General features: G+C 38.5%; 2 protein-coding genes and 1 pseudogene across 14 annotated transcripts in view; 1 reads left to right on the plus strand and 2 right to left on the minus strand.

The window, feature by feature from the left end:
- Positions 1 to 15,084, plus strand: part of NEK4 (NIMA related kinase 4) — a 34,949-nt gene extending 19,865 nt beyond the window's left edge. For 4 of the 13 annotated variants that reach the window (XM_038566187.1, XM_038566196.1, XM_038566198.1 and 1 more), the window contains 3 exons: positions 323 to 456; positions 11,932 to 11,985; positions 14,692 to 14,902. In XM_038566187.1, the coding sequence (XP_038422115.1) occupies positions 323 to 456; positions 11,932 to 11,985; positions 14,692 to 14,793 (290 nt within the window). In that variant the 3' untranslated portion in view covers positions 14,794 to 14,902. Of the gene's footprint in view, positions 1 to 322; positions 457 to 10,777; positions 11,765 to 11,931; positions 11,986 to 12,495; positions 12,958 to 14,691 lie in introns of those variants that run through there. The other 9 variants (XM_038566190.1, XM_038566199.1, XR_005374900.1 and 6 more) reach the window with 8 other exon arrangements.
- On the minus strand, positions 2,718 to 3,905 carry LOC102151656 (annotated as a pseudogene).
- Positions 14,527 to 16,172, minus strand: SPCS1 (signal peptidase complex subunit 1). The gene is made up of 4 exons (XM_038566200.1): positions 16,009 to 16,172; positions 15,680 to 15,739; positions 15,507 to 15,593; positions 14,527 to 15,028 (listed from the first exon to the last, which is right to left on the minus strand). Exons 1-4 carry the CDS (start codon positions 16,042 to 16,044, stop codon positions 14,903 to 14,905), a joined length of 309 nt encoding a protein of 102 aa, XP_038422128.1. The 5' UTR covers positions 16,045 to 16,172; the 3' UTR covers positions 14,527 to 14,902.
- Positions 16,173 to 16,321: the final 149 nt, after the last annotated feature.

The raw sequence follows: 16,321 nt of genomic DNA on the forward strand, positions 1-16,321 counted from the left end.
TCTGTGTGACTATCATAAATAAATAAAAATTAAAAAAAAAAAAAAAAAAAAGATTTTATTTATTTATTCATGAGAGACACAGAGAGAGAGAAAGAGAGGCAGAGACATAGGCTGAGGGAGAAGCAGGCTCCATGCAGGGAGCCCGATGTGGGACTCGATCCTGGGACCCCAGGATCACGCCCTGGGCCAAAGGCAGGCGCTTAACTGCTGAGCCACCCAGGGATCCCCACATGACAAGATTTTTAAAAAAAAAAAAAACATGTTCTTCTTCCTGCAGTGGTGAAAGTATTTATTTTTCCCTGTCTTTGTTACTGCTTTTTAGCTGTCATGCCAGGTTCTGAAAAGATCAGAAGAATAGTTGAAGTCTTGAGAGCTGATGTAATCCAGGGCCTGGGAATTCAGCTTTTAGAACAAGTGTATGATCTTTTGGAAGAAGAGGATGAATTGCAGAGAGAGGTGAGTGTCCCATAGCTATGTCAGCTACATATGCTATAGAATTCTTTTTAACAGACTTTTGAAATATAATTTATATACTATACATTTCATCCGTTTAAAGTGTACCATTCAGTGGTTTTTAGGATGTTCACAGAGTTCCATTACCACAAGCAATGTTAGGACATTTAATACCCCCAGAAGAAACCATGTGCTCATCACTCTCCATTGTCCTCCAAGCCTTCTACCCCTAAGCAACCACTGATATTTCTGTGTCTATAGATTAGCCTGTTCTGGACATTTCATTAAAATGGAATCTATAAAACATGTGACCCATTTACATTGTGATTGGCTTCTCTCAGCATAATGTTTTCTTTTCTTTCTTTCTTTCTTTTTTTTTTTTAAGATTTTATTTATTTATTCATGAGAGACACAGAGAGAGAGGCAGAGACATAGGCAGAGGGAGAAGCAGGCTACCCATAGGGAGCCTGACGTGGTACTCGATCCCAGGACCCCGAGATCACGACCTGAGCCAAAGGCAGATGCACAACCACTGAGCAACCCAGGTGCCCTTAGTATAATGTTTTCAAGATTCAACCATGTTGTAGCATATCTCACATTCTTCGTTGTTTTATATGGTCAGATAATATTCCATTATGTGGCTATATCACATTTTGTTTATCTTTTCATCAGCTGATGGACACTTAGGTGGTTTCCACTGTTTAGCTATTATGAATAATGCTGCTGTGCATATTTGTTTTTGTGTGGATATATGTTTTCATTTTTGTTGGGTATGTACATAGGAGTGGATTACTAAATCATGTGGAAAGTCTATGTTTAACATTTTGAAGAACAGCCAGACTCTTTTGCAGAGCAGCTGTATCCTTTTCCATTCACATCAGTAACGTATGAGGATTTAATTTCTCTGCATTCTTATCAACACTTATTACTGTTATCATTTTGATTATAGCTGTCCTAGTGGATGGGAAGTGATACCTCATGGTTTTGATTTGCTTTTCCCTAATGGGTAATGATGTTGACATCTTTGCATGTGCCTATTGGCCATCTGTAGATGTTTTTTAGAGACACATCTATTCTGACCTTTTATATATCTTAAAATTGTTATCTTTTTATTGTTGAGTTGTAAGAGTTTTTTGTATATTTTAGATATAAGTCCTTTATCAGAAATGTGATTTACAGAAATTTTTCCCTATTCTGTGGTGGTATTTTCACTTCTTGATGGTGTTGTTTGTAGCACAAAAGGTTTTAATTTTGTTGAAGTCTAATTTATCTGATTTATTTTTTGTCATTCATAATGTTGGTGTCATATCTAATAAGGCTTTACCTAACCTAAGGTCTTGAAGATTTATTTCTGTCTTTTAAGGGTTTTATTATATAAGTTCTTACAAATAGGTCTATAATCCATTTGAGTTAATTTTTTGTATTGTATAAGGAAGAACCTCATCTTCATTCTTTTTCATGTGGATATCCATTTGTCCTAGCAGGCTATTCTTTTCCTAGTGAATTGTCTGGGCACCCTTGTTGAAAATCAGTTGTCCATAATATAAGGAATTATTTCTAGGCTCTCAATTATGTTCTCAATTATTGATTTATGTTTTTGTTTATGTCTGTACTACACTGTCTTCATTATTGTTGCATTGTAGTAAGTTTTAAAATGAGGAAGTGTTAGTCTTCCAACTTTACTCTTTTTTTTTTTTTTTTTCAAGACTCTTTTGGTCATTATTTTTGCATTTCCATGTGAATTTTAGGATCAGCTTACTAATTTTTGTAAAAATGCCAGCTGGGAGTTTGATTAGGATGCTGTAGAATCTTGCTCTAAATAAATTTAAGTTTGACACACCTGACTTTTCTGCTTAAAGTTACTGATATTATACTTAAATCTTTTTCCTTTTTAAGAGATTCATTTTATGTGCTACGTATTTGAAAGTGATCAGTAAGGCATACTTGTATTTATGTAGCACAAACAGTCCTATACCAATTTAAAAAATTGCCTTTTTAAATCTGATACAAAGATAATAATGTTGTAGAACATTTAGAACATAGAGACTAAAAATAAAAATCAGTGTATTCTCAGTGATTGTAGATTTTGTTGTCTATCATTTAATAAATAGCAATAGTAGTAGTAGTAATCTTTACTACTACTAGCACAGTTTTCTAAGCACTTTACATCTAAATCTCTAACAATCCATTGAAGTTGTTATGAGTGCCCCATTTTTACAGGTGAAGACTCTGACGCACAGAGAGATTAAATGAGTTGCCCAAAGTCACACTGCTAACAGTTGGGTATACAATTGGCCTTCAGTGCAGACAATCTGATTCCAGAGCCCATGTTCTCAACCACTGTCCTGTACTGCCTTTTATTCTCTTATACATATGTCTGTGGTTTACTGTGTATGTCCATAGCCATCACATCCGTATATGTATCATAGCCTTTTTTCTTAAAGCTCAAACAGGATTATACTGTACATGGTTGGTAGCATGTATTTTTTTCACATAATGGTACAACTGAGCTTAGAAGCACAGCCAGGTCCTTGTAGTAACAATCACTCTTGATTGTTCCTGTGCTTTTGAGGCCACTGCTCTTTTCCTACTCTCCCAGGGCTAGTTCTTGATTGGGATGACCGACCTCTCTGATCTTGATTGGGTCATGCAGATTATTCTCCAGTGAGTCAGTTGCACTACATCACACCTTCATTATGAAAACTTTCAGAGTAGTAGAAATGCCTAAACAAACGTTTTTTGACTAGTTATACTTTAAAAATATATTTCTAGTTTTTTGGTGATAATAATACCAACAACAGCAAAGCCTTAAATTCATAGAAATACAGTTGCTTCTCCACCAATCTATTTTTATTTTTATTGTTTTTGATACATTATTTTATTCAAATACCAGTCTGAACACACATGGTCCAAGAACACTCCAATCAAATATAAATAGATGTTTAAGCTTGGTCTTTAAACACCATAACCAGGGATCCCTGGGTGGCGCAGCGGTTTAGCGCCTGCCTTTGGCCGAGGGCGCGATCCTGGAGACCCGGGATCGAATCCCATGTCGGGCTCCCGGTGCATGGAGCCTGCTTCTCCCTCTGCCTGTGTCTCTGCCTCTCTCTCTCTCTCACTGTGTGCCTATCATAAATAAAATTAAAAAAAAAATAAACACCATAACCAGCAATGTCACACTTGCCTATGATCTCACTGACATAAAACCACATCTATACCGCAGTGGCCACCAAACCATTCAGCAGAGCTTCCTTAACTGTTAGCTATTGGAAGCTAATAGTTTGAGCACTCTTGACCATTTTTTTCAAGCTCTGAATAGCGGTAGGGATCTCAACAGAGATTAGTTGGAAGAGCCAGCTCAACCTTGTCATACTGCTAGAATGTGGCCAAAGCTGAGTAAGTCACAGCAGCACTGGGGCCTTCTCCACGAAGTTATGGACAAATTGGGCCATGTTCCAGGATGGAAAGTCTGTCATCCTGAATGTCACTTCTCCAGAAATTTAATAATAAATGATATATAAATGTTGTTTTAATTTTTTATTTTAAAATAATTTTAGGGATGCCTGGGTGGCTCAGTGTTTGAGTGTCTGCCTTCATTCAGCTCAGGGCATGATCCTGGGGTAGCGGGATCAAGTCCTGCATCAGGCTCCTCTCGAGGAGCCTGCTTTTCCCTCTGCCTGTATTCTCTGCCTCTCTCTCTCTCTCTCTCTCTCTCTGTGGCTCTTGAGAATAAATAAATCTTAAAAAATAATAATAATAAAAATAATTATAGACTAACAGTTGCAAAAAAAAAAAAGATATAAAGAATTCCTGAATACTCCTCACATATGTTCCCTAATATTACTGTTTTACCACTTTTGTGTCATTACTCTCTTTCTCCTCTCCATATGTATATTTTTCTATTTGTGAGAATGTCTCCACCCCTAAATTCTTCAGTGTATTTCCTAAAAACAAGAATATGTCCTTACAGGGCGCTTGGGTGGCTCAGCTTGGTTGGGTGTCTGACTCCTGATTTTGGCTCAGGTCATGATCTCAAGGTTTTAGGCTCAAGCCCTATGTCAGGCTCTGCACTGAGTGCAGAGCCTGCTAGAGATTCTCTCTCTCCCTCTCTCTGAAAAGAAAAAAGAATATGGGAGAACCCGGGTGGCTCAGCGGTTTAGCACTGCCTTTAGCCCAGGGCCTGATCCCAAAGACCTGGGATCAAGTCCCACATCAGGCTCCCTGCATGGAGCCTGCTTCTCCCTCTGCCTGTGTCTCTGTCTCTCTCTCTCTGTGCCTCTCATGAATAGATAGATAGATAGATAGATAGATAGATAGATAGATAGATAGATAGATAGATAGATAAAAGAATATGTCCTTATATAACCACAGCTCTGTGATTAAATTTAGAAAATTAACATTGATATAATACCATTACCTAAGTCTACAGTCCTTAATTAAATTTCACTAATTGTCACACTGATATGCTTTATAACAAGAGAAAAAAATCTTTCTGGTCTCACATTCAGTAGATTCAACTCAATCATAATTGAATTAAATTAAAGATTACTTTTTAAAATAGCTTTATTAAGATATAATTCACTTACTATGCAATTCACCCATTTAAAGTGTATACTTCAGTGGTTTTTAATATATTCACAAATATATATTTGCTATTACCACAGTCCATTTTATTTTATTATTTTTTTTAAAGATTTTATTTATTTATTCATGAGAAACACAGAGGCACAGGCAGAGGGAGAAGCAGGCTCCATGCAGGGAGCCCGACATGGGACTCGATCCCAGGACTCCAGGATCACGCCCCGGGCTGAAGGCAGGCACTAAACTGCTGAGCCACCTGGGGATCCCTCATTTTTCTTTTGATGGTCCAAAATCCTCACCTTTATTTTTTGGCTGGCCTTGAAGGGAGGGAGGTGGTCAAGGTGAATCCTAATGGTCTGGAGGTGGCTCCAGGTCCTCCCTGTGGGTGCTGTGGTGCTTGGGCCAGCTTCTCCTTTACATTCCCCCACCTTTGGGTGCAGTGGGTTTGGGCAGGGCCCTGCCCCCTGAATTTCTCCAGCTCCACCTTCAGCCCATAGTTTACCATCCAGAAGCCTCCAACCTTGGGTGGCGAGTGCAGCCACTGCTCCACCTCCTCTTTTTACTTCCTTGACAGTGTTCTTCAAAGCACAAAACTTTCCAATTTTGCTGAAGTCCAATTTACTTTCTTCGCTGCTTGTGTTTTTGGTGTCATCAAAGAATCTCTTCCCAAATCCAAGATTATAGAGGTTTACCTTTCGGTTTTCCTCTAAAAGATTAATAGTTTTACCCTGTACATTTAGGTTTTTGATATATTTTGAGTTAATTTTTATATATGGTATGGAGTAAAGGTCCATCTTCATTCCTATGTATGTAGCTATCCTGTTGTCTGACCACCATTTGTTGGAAAGACTGTTTTGTCACCTTGTCAAAAAAACGTTGACCATATACACATGGGTTTATTTTTAAACTCTGAATACTGTTTCTTTAATCTGTATTTATCCTTATGCTAGTACCATACTGTCATTAACTGTTGCTTTATCATAAGTTTTGAAATCAAGCTAGATGAGTCCTCCAACTTGGTTATTTTTTTAAAGTATTTTAGCTATTCTGGGTCCCTTACAAAGAATTTAGAATCTGCTTGTCAATTTCTAAAGAGAAGCTAGCTAGAATTCTTATAGGGGTTGTATTAATCTGCAGATTAATTTGTGGAATATTTCTATCTTAATAAAATTAAGACTTCTGATTCATGAACATGAGGTGATTTTCCATTTATTTAGATCTTCAATTCTTTAAACAATATTTTAATTTTCAGAGTGTAAGTTTTGTACCTCTCTTGTCAAATTTATTCCTGAGTATTTATTCTTTTTGATGCTTTTGGAATTTTTTTATATTCATTTGGGATTGTTCACTGCAAATGCATGGAATTAAATTTGATTTTGAAAATCTTGACCTTGTGTCCTGCAGCCTTTCTGAACTTGTTTATTGGGTTTAATTTTATTTTTGGTTATTTATTTATTTTTGGTAGTGGTGGACTCCTTGGAATTTTCTCTATATAATATCATACCATCTAAGAATAGAGTTAGTTTTACTTTCTAGTCTGGATGCCTTTTACTTCTTTTCTTGCCTTTTGACCTGGTTAGAACCTCCAGTACAGTATTGAATGGAAGTAATGCAAGTGGACATCTTTGACTTGGTTCTGATCTAGGAGGGAAGGAATCCTGTCTTTTACCATTGGTTGACTGTGGGTTTTTATAGATGCCCTTTATCAGGTTGTGGAAGGTTCCTTCTTTTCTTGGTTTGTTGGGTGTTTTTTTTTTTTTTTTTTTTAATTGTAGAAAGGTGTTGGGTTTGTTGCATGCTTTACGTTGTGATGATTATATAGTTTTTGTATTTAATTCTATTGACAGGGTGTGTTACATTAATTTGGGGGTGTTAAACCATCCTTGCATTCCTGTGATAAACCCCACTTGGTCATAGTATATACTATATTACTTCTATGTTTTTGGAATCATGTTTTTTGTATTTTGTTGAAGATTCTTTTGTCTATTATTATACAATATTGGTCTTTAGTTTTCTGTGGTGTCTTTGGTTGTATTAGGGTAATGATGGCTTCATAGAATGAGTTGAGGAGTGTCCCCTAATTTTCTGTTTTTGGGAAGAGTTAGTAAATAATTGGTATTAATTCTTTAAATATTTGATAGAATTCTCCAGTGAAGGCATCTGGCCCTGGGCCTCTCTTTGTGGGTAGTTTCTTTTTTCTTTTCTTTTTTTTTTTTTTTTTTTTTAAGATTTATTTATTTATTTATGATGGACAGAGAGAGGCAGAGAAACAGGAGGAGGGAGAAGCAGGCTCCATGCCGGGAGCCTGACGTGGGACTCGATCCCGGGACTCCAGGATCGCGCCTGGGCCAAAGGCAGACGCTAAACCGCTGAGCCACCCAGGGATCCCCTGTGGGTAGTTTCTTGATAATGAATTTAGTGTCTTGTTACACTCAGATTGTCTATTCTTCTGTTTCTAATTTTGTCTTACTAGGAATTTATCCATTTCATCTAAGTTAACTGATGAGCATGTAATTATTAATAACAATCCTTTTTAATCTTTTTTACTTCTATAAGGTTGGTTATTTAGGAGTGTGTTGTTTAATTTCCATATATTTGGGATGCTTGGGTGACTCAGTGGTTGAGTGTCTGCCTTTGGCTCAGGGTGTGATCCTGGGGTCCCAGGATCGAGTACTGCATCAGGCTCCCCATGGAGAGCCTGCTTCTCTCTCTGCCTGTGTCTCTGCCTCTTTCTCTGTGTCTCGAATGAATGAATGAATAATAAATAAATAAAATCTTTTAAAAAATGTCCATATATTTTTAAGTTTCTCCAATTTCTTTTTGTTATTTCTTTTTTTTTTTTTTTTTTTTTTTAAGATTTTATTTATTCATGAGAGATGCAGAGAGAGGCAGAGACATAGGCAGAGGCAGAAGCAGGCCCCCTGCAGGAAGCCCAGTGTGGAACTTGATCCCAGGACTCTGGGATCATGACTTGAGCAGAAGGCAGACGCTCAACCACTGAACCATCCAGGCGTCCTTGTTATTTATTTCTAATTGAATTTTATTTGTGGTTGGAGAACATACTTTTTATTATTTTTATCTTTTTTAAATTTATTGAGCTTTGTTTTATGGCCTAGCATATGGTCTAACCTGGAGAATGTTCTATGTATGCTTGAGAATATTTATATTTAGCTGTTGTTGTGGGGAGTATTTCTTAGATGTCTGTTAGTTCTAGTGTGTTTATGGTATTGCCCAAATTGCTTATTTTCTTGTTGATCTTCTGCCTGGTTGTTTTGCCCATAACTGAAAGTGGAGTATTATGTCAAAGTGAGGCTCGATGGGATCATGACCTGAGCCGAAGGCTGACATTTAACTGACTGAGCCACCTGGTGCCCCTGATCTTCTTTTCTTTTTTCTTTCTTTCTTTTCTTTCTTTTTTTTCTTTTCAACAGCTTTTTTTTAAAAAAGATTTTATTTATTTATTCACGAGAGACAGAGAGAGAGAGAGAGAGAGGCAGAGACACAGGTAGAGGGAGAAGAAGGCTCCATGCAGGGAGCCTGACCTGGGACTCAATCCCGGGTCTCCAGGATCGCACCTTGGACTGAAGGTGGCGCTAAACCACTGAGCCACCCAGGCTGCCCCAGAAAATATATTGTTACAAGTCTGAGTACTGATCTCCCCCAAGGAGGGGCGTTGCTATTGTTATTTGCTTCTTTAGTGATTGGCTGGATTTTTTAGTGAAGTCTATTTTATCCCTTTTTCCTGTCCCCACAATGTAAGTCTGTTGCCTCTTAGCTGGTGAGGCCTTGGTTGTGTCCATGGCGACCTTGGAATGACAGTGGGGTTTGGCAGAGCTCTTTTGACTCTCCCTTGCCCTTACTTCACCCAGTTGTAAAGGTTTTTTAGTTACCAGTTGATGGTTCTCTTGTTTTCAACAATGTCTTGGGGCATACATTGCTCCACAGACTGACCCATTTAAAATTTGGACTCCTTTGAAGGATGGTTCCCACTGTCAGTGTTTGAAATCTGTTTTGACCCATGTGGGGGGGGTCAAAAACAGCTTCTTAGTTGTCTCCATCAAAGTAGGTGGCCTACAGGTTAGCCTGTATATACCTAGTGAGTCTATTACTCTCCTCCTAGTTACCATTCACCACTATTTCCAGCTTTTGAGAGCACTTGTAGGCTTAAATTTCTCCGCTCTGTACTAAACGAGGTCAGTTCATTAGGGAAAAGATTTGGTGCTGTTTTGTGTCTTTCTTCTCACCCCAGGGAAAATCTCTGAGCACAGATGGGAGTGAAGCATACTTGTGTGAGTGATACCCCCTCCTTTAGAAGCTCAGTGCGGATGAGGGGTGTCTCATCTTGGCATGCTTCATCTGGCATAGAGGCTTCACTTTATGGTCTAGGGAAAAAGGTGACTGGGACCCCAGTATTTTCACTGGCCTCACTCCCAAGCTACAGCCTTCATTCTAAAAGTCCAACCTAATATAAAAAAGAAGGTCCCATCTCTTGGCTGCACTCTCTCAAAACTTATCCTTAACAATAATGTTGGGGGCAGGATAAGATATGCTGGTGTCCTGCTCCTCCCAGGAAGATTGCCTTTAGACTAGGAGTGGTAGAAATGTGGAAAGGGAGCCCAGTGTTGTTGGCTACAGTCTGATGTAGAGTTTTTGTCTCCCTGAGCTGGGACTGGAGAGGGAGGCAGTTGGTCTTGGTTCAAATACCACCCACTTTCACTGTTCTAAGTAGGTTTCAGTGGATTTTCTTGGAGGAAAAAAGTGTCTTTATTTGCTATTGAATGCTCTCAGAACCACTTCAGAGACTTTAAATGGTTGTTTTTAAAAATAATTTTCACCTGGGGGGTGCCTGGGTTGTTCAGTCAGGTGGGTGTCCAACTCTTGATTTCAGCTTAGGCCATGATCTCAGGGTTGTGAGATCCAGCCCTGCATTGGGCTCCACACTCAGTGAGGAGTCTGCTTGAGATTCTCTTTCTCTCCCCAACCGCGCTTACATGATCTCTCTCTCTCTCAAAAAAAAATTAATAAGAATTTTCATCAGTTTCACTGAGGAGGGGTCCTCAGAGCTCCTCAAGTTATGTTAGATGTGGAACCAATTGGGATTACATTTTATGTTTGTTAATGTCTTAATCTGGAGTAGGACATTTTTGAAGACTATAGCCATATGTTTTATAAAATGATCCTTGGTTTGGATTTGTTTGTTCATGAACAGATTCAGATTATGCATTTTCAGCATACCGCAAAAGTGATATTATGTCCCCTCTTTGCACTGAATCAGGAGGTGTATCACATCTGTTTAACACATAATTAGGTGTTATTTTAATTCCAGGCATATATTGAGTGCCACATAGTGTAATTTTTGGTTATTAGACTGAAATTTCTGTTTTTTGTATTAATTTTTGTGAATGCCTTTCCTGAATTATCTATGGGATTGATTTTGTTGTTTTATCTTCTAATATTCTAATATTGTTGTGTTTTACTAAGAGCTCTTTGTATTAATGATACTCTTTGGCATGTATGTTGCAAATTTTCCCCAGTATAGTGTTTGTTTTTAATTTCATATGACTTTAGTTTTTGATATCTTGAAGCTTAAAATTCAAAAAAATGATAGTATTTTCTGATATGGTTTCCACTTCTGGTGTCATGCTTAGAAAAGCCCATCTTCTTTTTTTTGTGAAAAGCTCTTCTAAGATTACAAAGATTTTTTTTCTACTATATACTGATTTTCTTTTTATTTCCCAAATAGGTACGTTTGCAGGAGCACATGGGTGAAAAATATACAACTTACAGTGTGAAAGCTCGCCAGTTGAAATTTTTTGAAGAAAATGTGAATTTTTGAGAATTAAATCTGCCAGAACTAAAGACCTATTTTCAGAGGTTTTTAGCTTAAACAGAAACAAATCCATAATAATGGTTAGAGGCCATTCACCATCCTTATAGCTTTTTTTTTTTTTTTTTTAAACTGGGAAAAAAATGGGATGGACCAGAATAATATGAAGCAATGTCACAAAAGAATGAAAAAAACCTTTGGCAATTTTACTTTCTTGATGAGGGAAATCTGTTAGAAGATGTCTGTTTGGTTACTGTTTACTGAGCCTTAAACCCCCTCTTTGTATTTAGAACTTTATTTTTTTAAGATACTATTTAGCTTGATTACAGGGCCATAAAATATGAGATTGGAAGTTTTATATTGTACTGTAGTGATAAATGCATAGGAGAAATGAATGTCTTATAGTGATACTAGTTGTCATTGTTAATAACCTTAGGTAGTAGTTGATAAATTATTTTTTTAAAAAGTCAATTCATCATTCTGGGAGTAGATCTGAATATGAAATTATATCTACTGCTTGAGTAACTGAATTCCTTTTTTACATATTGATGGATGTTTAACATTTTATTTTCATTTCATATGAACCTCACGGTATATAAGAATTGAAACTAAGAAATATTTTGGCTTTGGCAAATCAGTGTTTTTGTATACTGTTTTTTTTTTAGGGTAATATTTTCATTGGTGAAAACATTTCTTCAACACTAATTCCCTTTCAAATTAAGCAATTTGTAAATGAAGTCCAGCTCCTTTTAGTTGTGTTGGACATTTATCTCCTGAAGTTTTGTCTTCTTGTACATCAAATTATTGGTTGTCTTTAAATGTATGACTATTTATCACATATTTTATTAGCTGTTTAATAAAGGGGAATTCCTATGTGGGAAATAAATTGTTTTTATAAAATAAGTCTTAATTAGTGAATTTTCAGTTCTGTATTCAAAGGACTTTAAAAATGAATATTGCTTCACAAATGTTTTCGTTTTTTATAATTAAAAATGTTACCTTACTTTCTTTGAAAATTACATACTCATAAAATACTGTAATGAAATGTTCCCTTTCTACTCACTTAACAGACGTTTAGTTTTTCCTGTGTGCCAGGTGCTATGTCAGGAGCTGGGGATATAGTGGTGAGTAAAACAATACTCTTGCTTACAGTGCTCATAGTCTGGTTTCTGAGACCTCTTAGTTTTACTTTGAAGGGTTTGTTAGAACTCAATAGTAAAACCACACAGTCCCAGTCCCATTTGGGGGCAAACTGTGGGTCTTCTTGAACTATTCACCATTTCTTACATGTTTTACAAATCTATCTTTCTGGAGAGGTCAGTTTTACTCAAGTTTTCTCACTTATTGCTATAATGTATATATTGTTTTCTTAGAATTTAAAAATTCTCCCCCATGTTATTATTCCCATTCTGTATATTTTTATTTTCTTTTAAACATTGTTTTCATCCCAATATCTTTTGGTTATTCTGTAGTTTTCCTTGAGTGCTAATCATTTTTCATCTTTCTTATATTATTATAAAACACTTTTAACAGTATGAATTTTCTTCTCAATATACTCTTGGCCACATTTCAGACTTTGATATTATTTTGATATTCTTAAAGTCAGTAATTCTAGTTTTGATTTTCTCTTTAAGAAGTGTTCCTTAATTTCCATATGCAAGGTTCCTTGGCTATCCAAAAGTAGAGCATTCCTGTGAAACCCTTGGGAAGCTGAAATGGTGAAAAGCGGAGTATCCCTCTTTCTGAAAGTTCGTGATACACCACTTCACCTTTATGAAAGACATACAGTAGTACCTGTTTCTGCTGAAAGAAATCTGAAGAGGATTTTCACTTTTATCAAAAAACGCCATTACTATAGTAACGTAAGCCTTTTCTAAAAGTGAAGTGGCATGCAACGAGCTTGTGGAAAGCAAAGGATGCCTGAATTTCGCAAACCGGGAAAATTTTATCTCCTGTTCCAACTACATTGCAGTGTTGCTACTGAATATGACCTGCCTTTTGTTTCTTGGAATTGTTCTTCCCTGTGGCTCAGTAGATGACCCATAATTGGAGTGGCCCTATGGGCATTTAATAAAGGTGAATTGTTATGCACAGAATCACTTGCCTTTATGTATTATTCAAACTTATATTAAGACCTGACCAGTAGAGTATTGTGGTGAAGGAAATGTTCTGTATGTGCATTGTGATGAAGTAGCTACTGGTCATATATGGCTTTTGAGCTCTTGAAATGTGGCTAGCTTGAGGAACTCAGTTTTAAATAGACACAAGTGACTAATGGCACCATATTGGACAGTGCAGCTCTGAATCATTCATTAATATCTATTGATCACCTACAATGTGTCACCAACTCCTAGGTACTATGCAAACAGTAATGAGCATAAGATTCCTGTTCCCATGGAGCTTACATTCTGGGGGGATGGAGGGGATGAAGAAATACATAATGTGGGAAATATTAGTGCAAATAGAATAAAGAGGCATACCATTGTATTTTGATAGCGCAGGAGATGCTTCTTTATAGTCACATCTCAGTAGAGACCTGAATGAAAGAATAAGGGGCACCTGGGTAGCTCAGTTGGTTAAGTGCTTGCTTGCAGTTCAGGTCATGATCCCAGGGTCCTGGGAGCAAGCCCTGCATTGGGCTCCCTGCTCAGTGGAGAGCCTGCTAGCCTGCTTCTCCCTCTCCCTGTGCTTATGCTATCTCTGTCAAATAAATAAAATCTTAAAAAAGAGAACTTACTAAAATAGAAAAAATAAGTCATGTATATCTGAGGGAAGCATAGAGAACAAGTCCAAGTCTTCCTTTTGATCACCTGTCCACTTGATCTACCACAATCTGAAAGGTGGTAGTGTTGGTCTCCTACCAAGAGTGTAGCTTTGCCAAACTCTTATGTACATAACATTCTTTATACATTTCATGTCCTATTTAATACATAATGATTCTTAACAGTGACATCTTGGCAGCTATGAAATACCTTTTCCCATTTAATGCTTTCTGATATTAAGTATCTGACTTTCTCACAATTACCCCTTTCTGCTTGCTCTACCTAATATATCATTGTTCCTGTTTTTAACTTTTGGATACCATCTTGAAAAAAAATAGGTAACTTAACTTAACCCTATTTGGGAGCTCCTAATTTTTTAATCGTATTACTCTTACTGATATGCTTGGTCTTATTTCTGCTGTCTTAAGTTTTATCTTTTTTTTTTTAAACCTTCCTGACTTTTGTTGTATTAAATAAGTCTTTGCTCTCATTTTTTAAACTTATATCTTATTAATAAGTCCTATTTTTCTGGTTCTGAGAAATAGAGTATCACTTCTAGTAACCCTCTCCCATCCCACACACAAAAACCTTTAGAACATTTTTCTCTTCAGCCCTCTGGCAGATTTAAAAGGAACAGGTTTCCACTTTGGTCCACCTCAAGTAAAGCATGGATTGAATTTTTTCTGCTTAACGACCTTATTTTAGGGTGCCAAAATACTACTTTCCCACGAATTTACATTAGTAAATTTTTTTTATAGGTGCTTACTGTTGTCAAGAAAGACATGTATTAGGAACTTACAGCTACAGAAAATAGAAATGATGCTTTCAAAACCACAAACTTCTAACTTTGGCTTTTACTAGTAGGTTCGCTTGCAGAACAATGAACAAAAGACTCTTTAGACATAGACTTGCATTGAGTTTTAATTGAAAACATTAAAACAACTTAACCACTCGTAATGAATTATAAAACTTTGACAGTTAAATTGTACTATCATTTATGAGGCATTTGTCACTTTTTGTAGACCTGAAAGAAGCTTTGCATACTTGTGTTTTCTGTTCTCATTTCAGACGAAGATTATGAAGAGATGGTCTAAAGTATTTATAAATCAAAAACCAGCTGAGTTAGAAGTGAACTATAAAGAGAACAAAATCTACACACAGCTGTGCTGAAAGAGCAGCGATGGGTTTAAGCTCATGTTTTGGATATGAAAACAATTGAGCTCATCTCACACAAAACGGAAGCAGGTGCAATAGTAAAGCTAAATCATGGAAACCCTAATTAGTTATTTTTAGCATGCCTCTTAATTTTTCTTTCTCCCGGTTTCTTGTCTTCTGAACCTGAGTCTTGGACAGGTAACCACTTGAGGGGATGCCGGCGATAAATGGGCCATGGAGGAAGTGTCAACTGAACCAGAACAGAGAAAATCCATCAATATTAAACATTAAAAGTCTGAAAGATCATTACAGATAATGCCTGGTTCCCAAATACCTCCTATGCTAACAGCATAGTAAAAACAGCAGCAAAACTGACATTCCAGTTATACCTCTGCCCAAACAAGATAAATTAAAAAACTGGGAACAAGCCTCACCATTGACACAGAAGGCTTTAAGAGCTAAACGGTGAGGAGGGAGCACTGTGAAGACCAGAGGAAATTACCACTAGCTCTGACCTTAAGATTACTGCTTGGAGCAGCTGCCAAAAGAAATGTCCTTTTATGCTGTGTCCTTTTATGCAGCTTACTTTATGTGACACTTACTTGGCATTCTACTTTTCCAAGGACTGATGACAAAAGTCGGTGCTGGTTCTTACTGCTAGGTCCAACCAAACCAACCAATTCAGAGTGAACTTGTCACTAACATTCAAATACCCACAAACTTCTTACCAAACACGAAAAAGCAAATCCGGCCATAACTATATAGACAGTCCACCCAAACTGTTCGGCCACGTACCCGTAGATAAATCCAACTATCTGTAAACAAACGAAGTGTGTTAAATACAGTCAAGCTGGCTGGGGGCGGGGGAGAAGAAAGAATACTGTGCAAAACCGATACTTACTGCGGAAAAAAGAATAATTCCCTGAAACATCTGTTCAGCTAGCTTCTGGCCCTTGTAATCCTAGAGGTGAAGAAGAGCAAAGCAGGAATTGGTTCCACCGCCGCAGACGGTTTCCGCCCTGGCCTCGCCGCGCGGGCACCGGGCCACCCCAACAGCAGGGGCCTCCCCAGGGACCGGGCAAGAGGCGAGGTTCTGGGTGTGCGGGGCGAACAAGCCTCCCAGGGGAGCAGGGCAGGGGCACCCCCGGAGAAGAGAGGTGGGGACGCGAGCGGCGCAACTCGGCGACGCAGGAAGGCGGCCCGTCCGCCAGGCACCGCGCCGACCCTCACCATCTGCGTGGGGAGCGAGCTCAGATGCTCCAGCATGGCTGGCTGAGAAGGCCGGCGGCCGGCGGAGGGCAGCCGCGACTCTCGGGCCGTGGCCCCGGGGCTCTGGGGCGAGGCGCAGCACGGCAGGCCCGCGGAGCCGGGGAGCGCGATGGCCGCGGCCCCGGAAGCGGATGTTGCCCGCGGCCCCCCGCGGCCCGAGGCCCCGCCCCGCGCCGCCGCCGCCGCTACGCGCCCCCCGCTGCGGCGACAGGCTGGCGCCCGGCGCCCGGCCCGCGGGGGAGGCGGCGGCGGCCGCGAGCAGGCATCGCGCGCC

The sequence above is a fragment of the Canis lupus genome, chromosome 20 (genome assembly GCF_011100685.1).
Source record: "Canis lupus familiaris isolate Mischka breed German Shepherd chromosome 20, alternate assembly UU_Cfam_GSD_1.0, whole genome shotgun sequence".
In the NCBI taxonomy this organism is placed as follows: domain Eukaryota; kingdom Metazoa; phylum Chordata; class Mammalia; order Carnivora; family Canidae; genus Canis; species Canis lupus.

What these genes read in the sequence shown, in the direction of transcription:
- SPCS1 (XM_038566200.1), bottom strand. Translation starts at nt 16,044, where the DNA reads ATGCTGGAGCATCTGAGCTCGCTCCCCACGCAGATG. An exon ending in GCTCGCTCCCCACGCAGATG is followed by an intron (nt 15,740 to 16,008) that starts GTGAGGGTCGGC and finishes CTTCACCTCTAG; the next exon opens with GATTACAAGGGCCAGAAGCT. An exon ending in GAATTATTCTTTTTTCCGCA is followed by an intron (nt 15,594 to 15,679) that starts GTAAGTATCGGT and finishes GTTTGTTTACAG; the next exon opens with ATAGTTGGATTTATCTACGG.